Below are 8,089 nucleotides of genomic sequence, written 5' to 3'. Positions count from 1 at the left end.
GGAAAGTGTCTTAAGCCAGGCAGTCAGAATCCACAGCTCGTTGGTCTCTTCTGCCCTTCACCAGGACGGTTTGAATCGGTGGAGTTCACCTGCAGATCTACAGGACATCTAACTCCCGTGCATCTCCAAAGCTGTGTGCATTTTTATTGTCTTGTTAAATAACCATTCCTTAATTAATCTAAAAGTTTTTGCTGGACATGTGAGTCCGGGGCGGGGAGGGGGGGGAGCGGGGAGAGGGACAGGAGATGGGTGGGGGGGTGAGGGAGGTTTGTATAACCCAGCAAGCATAGAGGGGATTTTTAGGGGTGGGGATGGGGGGCACGGGGTGAAAGGGAAGAGATGTACGATTGGAATCGCACTGTTCTAGATAGGAGCTCCAGCAGCTCTGCACCTCATGTAAAGAGACACGTTTTGAATCTTTTAACCTAATCCGAAGGTAATGTAGAAATTGTGCGTAGTGAATCGTTTTAGTTGAGCAGAAGCCATGGGGAGGGTGGGGAGGGCTCGAACCACAAATCTGTTGTATTTTTGAAGTGCAATAACTTGGTGTTTTTGAAGACTTAAAAGGGCTGCGCATTCCCTTTTCTTTGAGAAGGCTTTGTTTCTGGAGGCGGTGGCAGTGACCTGCAGGACAGCTGGACACCTGGCACGTGAGGAGGAGCGGGGTGGGGGGCGAGGGATGCTTGGGCCTTCGAGAAAATGCCAGGTGGGGGAATCTCAGTTTCTAGCCAACTACCTCGGTAAACTCCAATTCAGGTTTCTTTCAGTCACGAACCAGTGTGCGGCCCGGCACCGGCGCTGCTGGCGGCACTGTTGGCAGGGTGTTGAGGACAGAGCCGAGGGACGATGCGTGGAGCCCTGCGACCACGTGTTAACAGCCTCTGGACTTTTCCACTTCTCTGTTCAAGACTTTGGTCCCAGACCCAAAGCTACTGCTATGCTCTTGATGGCAAAATGTTGTTGCTTTTGAGTTTCCAAATGGTAACCTTTTTGACTTTGTCTTAGAGAATTTTTGTAATTAACTTTGCGTAAGCAGCTCTGCTGTTCCCACTAACGCCTCTGAACTCTGTTTTGCTTTGGACCTCGCTGACTTTTCTCGTCTGTAGATGAGAATAAACGTTGGAAGGAAGCTGGCCTGTGCCTCTGCCCCTTGCCGTGCCCATGGGATGGGCAGCAAGCAGGAGCAATGTCCCCATGCCCAACGGGAGGGGCATTGCCGCAGCCAGGGCCCCCTGAGCAGCGTCCAGCTGCGCTGTACCGAGACCCCCGAGCTCTGGGCAAGGGCTGCTCGGTGCCGCTGGGTGCTGCCAGAGCCCAGCGCAGGGATGGCCCTGCTGGCACCCCAAACGCTTCTGCCTCCTTTCTGCCCTCGCCTCCCGGCAGTTGGGGCGTTTTGGGTGGGAGCAGGGGGGCAATGGCAGCGAAATGGCAGAACCAAAGCCACGGCGCTTTCCAAAGCGCTCGTCGTGCGTTTGAGGAAAAAGCGAAGCACGGCCGATCTCGTGTCAACAGAAAAGCCACCAAGGTCCACCCAGAACTGTTTTAAATCCTTGTTAGTGACTTGCCCAAAAGCAAAGAATTACCCTCTAAATGCTGTTGAGCAGGAAGCTTCGACCTGGCATATTTGGAGTTTTCCTCTCCAAATTCTCCCCAGTCTCTCCCGCGCGTGGTGTAGGATCCCCGAATCCCCTGCCCAGCACGGGAGGGCACCCGGCTCCGCATCCGACTGCAGACGCTGGCAGAGGGAGCATCCGTCGCTCCCAGCCCTTCCTGCCCATCTCTGTTTTGTCTTAGCTAATGAAAACTTGAAGGCGAAGGGGGGGGGTGTTTAAAAAAAAAAAAAAAAACACACAAAAAAAAACAAACAAAAAAACCCCACGCTTTCTCCCCAGGCATCTTGCGAGGGTGTCCCAGCCGGCAGCCGTGGGCAGGGGGGAGTGGGCAGCAGGCAGGGAGGCAGCTGCATCTCGCTTGCTCTTCTGCTGTTTCCAGTCTTGCTCCCACAGAGAAACTCTTATTTGTATGACATAAGCTTTTCTTTTTCTTCTCTTTTTTTTTCTGTTTGCGTGTAAGCAATATGTTTTCAGGTTTAAAAGGGGGCGGGGGTGGGAAGGGGGATTAAAACAAAAGAAAACCTGGGTAGAGCTCAAAAATTAAGTTTTACTGTATAAAGTTCTGTGGCTCGCATCCCTGGCTGCACAGTAGCTTTAGAGTCCAGTTTTTTCTAATATTTGTATTCTAATTTAATTGCTTTTAAATTTTCCAGGCCAAGCCACTGTTTGGAAACATCATGCTTCTGTTACTGCTTTCTGTTTGAGTTGGCCAGCTCTTCCTGTACATATGTTTTTTCTTATATCCTGTTTTTTTCTTTTTTTGTAAAGAGAAGAGAAAAAACAAAAAGAAAATTATTTTTCTTTCCCTCAGTACACATTCTTCAAAGTTCAAATTATAGTGTTTGTTAAATAAAAAGAAAGATTTACATTTAATTCAGTGTTGGCGTGTTGGGATTTCTCCCCGGGGTCCCCAGGAGCTCTGGGGAGCTCACCCCAAAAGGAGCCCGGGGAGGTTGAGGGCGTGTCTGTGCTTGGGGCAGGAGGGTCCCCCTGGGAATTGGGGGGCAGCCGGACCCAAGAGCGAGGTGGGTGTGAGGGCCCCGTCCCCGCAGGCACCTCGGTGCCACTTTGAATTCCTCCACCTCCAGCGGATTAATCATTTTATTTATGAGGCTTAAAGGTCCAAATCCCGCTAAACCCGGGGCTTTGCCAGATAAACAGCCTGCTTTGCGAAGGCAGCCCGTTTGTGAAAACACAATTAGCAAACCCTGTAATCTGCACTAATTACCGGGCCGGGCCAGGAGGTCTCCCCTCCGGCTGGCGACAGCTCGGGGACCATGGGGGACACGGGGCCCGGGGGCCAGCGCCCACCCGGGGCCTCCTTCACCATCGAGTACCTGCTGTCGGAGCGGGGTGACGGGGGACCCCGCAGCCCCTCTCCCCCCGGCCGGAGCCCCCCGCCAGCCCCCCGGCCCCCGCCGGAGCCCGGGGACAAGCCATCGCAGTCCTACATCGCCCTCATCTCCACCGCCATCCTCTCCTCCCCGGAGAAGAAGCTGCTGCTTTCCGACATCTACCAGTGGATCATGGACAACTACCCCTACTTCAAGAACAAGGTGAGGGGCTGCGATGCTGGAGCAGACCCATTTGGGGAGGGATTTTTTTTTTCCCCCCTGGTTTAGGTATGATTTTAGTGGTTTGGGGTGGGCAAACTGGGAGCTGAGCCCGGGGCGCTGGTGGCGGGTGGGGGACGGAGCTGGGCTTGACTCACCGCATCTCTGCTGACCCCAATCCACCGGGAAAACACGTCGTGGCGGCATCCGGATCTCGGGACAGTTTCAAGCGGTGTCAGGGGGCTGGTTTCTCCAGGCGGATCGGGCACCGTTCACTCTGGTGCCTACTGACGTCCCGGAGGTGTGTGGGGCGGGCACGGCAGGGCCATGGTGGCCGCGGGCTGGCTGACGGTCCCTCTCGGCCCAGGAGAAGAGCTGGCGCAACAGCGTCCGCCACAACCTCTCCCTTAACGAGTGCTTCGTCAAAGCCGGCCGCAGCGACAACGGCAAAGGCCACTTCTGGGCCATCCACCCCGCCAACCTGGAGGATTTCGCCAAAGGCGACTACCATCGCCGGCGGGCCCCGGCGACGCGGTCCGCAGGTGAGCGGGGATTGAGGGGGGGGGGGGCCCGGGGGGAGGGTCTGCAGGGGGGTTTTGGGGCTCAGGGCTGACCCGGGTGCTCTGTTTCCCCTCGCAGGGTGAACGTCGGCTACTACCACCCCTACACCCTGTACGGCCTCGGCTGCTGCTGCCCCTGCTTGCCCCGCGGTGCCCCCCGGCCCCCCCCTCGCCCTGCCTGTGCTGCCCCCCCCTCGCCCTGCCCGCGGCCCCCCCACCGCTTGCCTGCCCGAACGGGCACGTTGGGGCTGGGGACGGGTCCCCGCTCCCCGCGGCCCCGGCCCCCCTCCTGCCCCGGCCCCCATTCCTATAGCTCCCCCTGCTCGGAGCTGGGGGTGTGCCTAGATGCCCCCCCCCCCAAAAAAAGCAGGGGGGCAACTCCAGGCATGACATCCTCAAGGACGTTCTGGATGTCATCTGCCCCACGTCCCCCCACCCTGCCAAGCCAAGGCGTCATGTCCGTGCCCCCCCCTCCATCACCGACGAACCCCCACGTGCCGGGATGGGGCCAGAACCTGGGGTACGCGTCCCCCTGAGGGACACCCCCCCCCCCAAAACCCCCCCCATGCCCCAATGGGGACCCCCCCCCACCTCCAACCTTCGCAGGAGGGGACCTGTGTCCCCCCATCAGGGCCAGCCCCATGCCAGCGATGTCACCCACGGAGAGGGGGCATTCGTCTTCCCCCCCCCCCCCCAGGCCCAGGCACATATGGGCCTTAAACCCTCCAGCGGCAGGCCCCTGCCCTAATTATTTTCTTACTAATTGTCCTGACGCCCCTAATGAAAATCACGGCTCCCAGGTGTTAAGTGGCATTAGGGGCGTCTCGCTAAGAAAGACGACTCGGCCACTAAATCCCGGGAGATAAAACCCCCCAAAGCTCTTCGCGCTCCCGAGAACTAGGAAGCTTATGACACAAATTAATCCGTTAACACTGGCCGTGCCCTTTTTGGGGGGGGGGGGGTCGCTCCTGGGGATGGTAGTGATGATGGGGAGGGGGGGGTCTCGCTCGGGGACGGGGGTGACAGCGGGATTTTTGGGGCTCTGGATTGTGGGGGCCCCCTCGGTGCCACCTGCCTCCCTCTCCCTGCCTCAGTTTCCCTGTTTGAGGCAGGGGCCTCATGGGGGGGGGGTGTACACCCCAAACCCCCATCCCCGCAGGCCCCCTTAAACCGCGGCCATCTGGGGGCTGGCGTTTGCCCCGGCCTAATCTGTGCCCAAACGGGATTAGGGTCCCGCGCCCCCCCCCCCCCCCCCCCCCGGTCCTCGCGCCTCGGCCCCCCACAAGCGGCTTAACGGGGCCGAGCTGCCCCAGCGGGGCATGATCGGTCGTGGGGGGACTGGGCAGACTGGGCAGACTGGGCAGGGGCACCAGGTTCCCCGTTGGGGTGGCGGGAACCCCCCCCTTTGGCATTATTTTGCGAGGGGGGGGGTGTCCTCCGTTTGGGGAAACTGAGGCACGGCGACAGGCTGGGGACTGACACCCCCCCCCCAACAACAACAACAACCCCCCTGGACCCCCAAATCAGGGTTAACCCCCAACTGCCCTGCTCCATGCTGCTGTGGGCCCCCCTTCCAGCACAGCCCCCCCCCAGCCTGGGGAGCTCCCGCCTCACCACCCAAACCACCAAAAAAAGAAAAAAAAAAAAACAAACCCCAAACCCAAGAAGAAACCCATCCTAACCCAGCTCCAAAATAGAGGACCCCCCCAGGGCTGTCACCCTCGATAAGCTTTTCCGCCTCCCAAGAAGACCAACGGCTGCATGTGTATTTTTAATATATAGTTTATTTTCTTTTTTTTTTTAAAGCCCCCCCCCCAAAGTGCAATTTTTATTATTTTCTTTTTTTTTTTCTTTTTTTTTTTTTTTTCTTTCCTCGTCTCCCACACTTTATAAAGAACTATCAAAGTTACAATCTATGGAATGTCTTTTCTGTGCTTTTTTTTTTTTTTTTTTTTTTTTCCCTCCTCGCCTCGCTCCTTTACCCAGATATACCACAAAAGTAGTTTACACATAAAAACCGCTGAAACCTTGCGAGTGCTTTAGATAGAGAATCTCTTTAATAGATTATATATAAAGACGCAGAAAAAAAAAAAAGGAAAAAAAAAAAACAAAAAGAGAGAAATTAAAAAAAAAAAAAGTGGCCCCATCTCGAGCATCCTCGCTGGGTTCCCGGGCAGAGCTCGGCCTCACGCGTGACCCCCCCTGCCCCAGGAGAAGTTTAAGCTCTCGGTGTGTGTGTATATATATATATATATATATATATAATTTATAGAAAACACAACTTTAAACGCAGCATTTTGCTACTCGGCATGGCCCCCCCCCCCCCCCCCCCCCCCCCGGCTCCCTCCCCTAAGAAAGCTCTGTCCTGTGACGCCGTGGTGATTTGCTCTTTTTAAAAAGTGTTCCTCTTTATTTAAATAAAACTTTTCATAATAAATCGAAAATATAAATAGATACGATATATAGCTATATATATAATTTTTTTTCTTATTTTCTTTTTAAATAGTCCGAATCAAGCCTTGGGGGGTGGGGGGGGGCCTGGTGGGACCCTCACCCCAAAGTGGGGGGGGGGGCAGAAGGGCTGGGGGGGGGCACTAACCAGTGGGTGCTGAAGGAGAAATTTGGGGGGGGGGGGAAATAAGCCCTTTTCCTGCGGAACAACGAGCCCCCCCTCACTACCCAGGCTGGGGGGAGACAGGACCCCCCCCTCCAGCCCCTCCAGCCCCATTGCTGGGGGGGGGCTGTGGGGCACAAGCCCCTGGGGGGGGGCTGGATGCAGCATCTTTACAAGCAGCGTGGGGGGAAGGAAGGAGATACCCCCCCCTCCAAGCCCCCCCGGCCACAGGAGGGGGTGAAGCCCCTGCAGCCCCCCCCCCTTTGCCACCCTCAGACCCCAAACTAGGAGGGAATGTCCCCCCCCACGGTCACCAGTGGCTTTTGGGGGGGGAACACCCCAGCCCAGCCTGGTGTCCTGGGCTGGGACCCCCAGGGCTGAGCCCCCCCCCAGCCCAGACTGAGCCCCACACCAGCTCCCCCCACTGCAGGGGGGGGCAGGGGCAATTGTTTTTTTTCCTCTTTTGTACCAAAAAAAAACTTAATTTGTCCTTTTTTTTTTTTGTTTGACCTTCCCCTTTGGGTTCTGTCCGGTGATTATTATTATGGAATTTTATTTTATTTTATTTTTTTTTCTTTTCCCGACCCGGCGTAACTCAGCAGTATCTTTGGCAACACTTTATCACAACCTGAATTAAAGAAAAAAAAAAAAAATGACAAGAACGACCAAGGAAATAAAAAAAAACCAAACCCTCTCGGTGTGGGGGGGGGACACACCTCGTCGCTGCTGCAGGGCTGGGGGTTAAGGCAGGCGATGGCTGCGGGATGGGGACAAACCTGCTGGGTTTGGGGGTTGGTTTTTTTTTTGCTTTTGGGGTTTTTTTTTGTTGTTGTTGTTTTTAGTGCAAACTTAAATTTGTGCTAAAGTGTTGCCAGCAAGGGCCGGGGTCGGTCGCGGGGGGGCCTGGAGAGGCCGGTGGGGATGGGGACGCGGGGACGTCGCAGGCGTGGGGACGCTCTCGCCGCGGGGAATCCTGAGACTAGTTCTCTCTCTCCTCTTATTTTTGTGCCGTTTTCTCTTTTTCCTTTTTTTTCCTCTTTTTTCCCTCTTTTTTCTATTTTCCCTCTTTTTTCTCCCCCCCATTTTTTTCCCTCTTTTTTCTTTCCCCCATTTCCTTTTTTTCCCTCTTTTTTCTTCCCCCTTTTCTTTTCCCCCTCCCCTTCTTTCCCCTCCCACCCCCCCCCCAATCTTTTTTTTTTTTTCCCCCCTGCTGTCCAAGGGCTGGCCAGGGCAGAGAAAGCCGCAGGGTTTATTCCCCAAGCGCCGGGGGGCCCTTCACCCAAAGCCCCCCCAAACTTTCCAAGGCTCTTTCGGGCTGGGAGTGGGGAGGGAGGAAGAACAGCAGCAGCGAGGAGCTGGGGCGGGGGGGGTGGGTGGAAAAACCGGGAATAAAAATTAACACAAACTAGAAAAGAGATACCACAACTCCGATTACAATAAAGAACCTCAAGTAAGTGTCTATTTACAAATCCACGCTTGATTTTTTTGTTTGTTTGTTTTTTTTGCATATGCCAGAATTAGCCAGTGCTAAGCAGAGGTTCAGCCCGGCTGGGGCATCGGCCGGGGGAGGGGGGGTTATCTGCTGCAGCCCCCCCCACCCCAGAGCCCCTGCTGCCGGCCCGGATCGGGTCCCTCCGGTACCTTTCCGGGAGGATGACGCCCGGATCCGAATTTACCTGCCCAGGGCTGGGGTGGGGGACCGGGAGGGATGCAAAGCCCATGGGGAGCATCACGGCCCCCCCATTCCGC

General features: G+C 55.9%; 1 protein-coding gene and 1 long non-coding RNA gene across 2 annotated transcripts; both read left to right on the top strand.

Annotated features, from left to right (window-relative positions):
* Window positions 1-272: 272 nt before the first annotated feature.
* Window positions 273-2,486, top strand: LOC128147979 (uncharacterized). Its single transcript, XR_008237148.1, has 2 exons — window positions 273-981; window positions 2,267-2,486. It is a non-coding gene; the product is annotated as an uncharacterized LOC128147979 (long non-coding RNA).
* Window positions 2,487-2,801: 315 nt separating this feature from the next.
* Window positions 2,802-3,810, top strand: LOC128148186 (forkhead box protein D3-like). Its single transcript, XM_052801718.1, has 3 exons — window positions 2,802-3,169; window positions 3,534-3,708; window positions 3,806-3,810. Exons 1-3 carry the CDS (start codon window positions 2,891-2,893, stop codon window positions 3,808-3,810), a joined length of 459 nt encoding a protein of 152 aa, XP_052657678.1. The 5' UTR covers window positions 2,802-2,890.
* The last annotated feature ends 4,279 nt before the right edge of the window (window positions 3,811-8,089 follow it).

Source organism: Harpia harpyja, chromosome 11 (assembly GCF_026419915.1).
Source record: "Harpia harpyja isolate bHarHar1 chromosome 11, bHarHar1 primary haplotype, whole genome shotgun sequence".
NCBI lineage: Eukaryota > Metazoa > Chordata > Aves > Accipitriformes > Accipitridae > Harpia > Harpia harpyja.
This window is presented reverse-complemented; position numbering and strand designations above follow the sequence as displayed.

Bases quoted from the DNA above. Each gene is read 5' to 3' on its own strand.
- LOC128148186 (XM_052801718.1), top strand. From the start codon at position 2,891: ATGGGGGACACGGGGCCCGGGGGCCAGCGCCCACCCGGGGCCTCCTTC. The intron at 3,170-3,533 runs GTGAGGGGCTGC...CTCTCGGCCCAG, and splicing joins ACCCCTACTTCAAGAACAAG to GAGAAGAGCTGGCGCAACAG.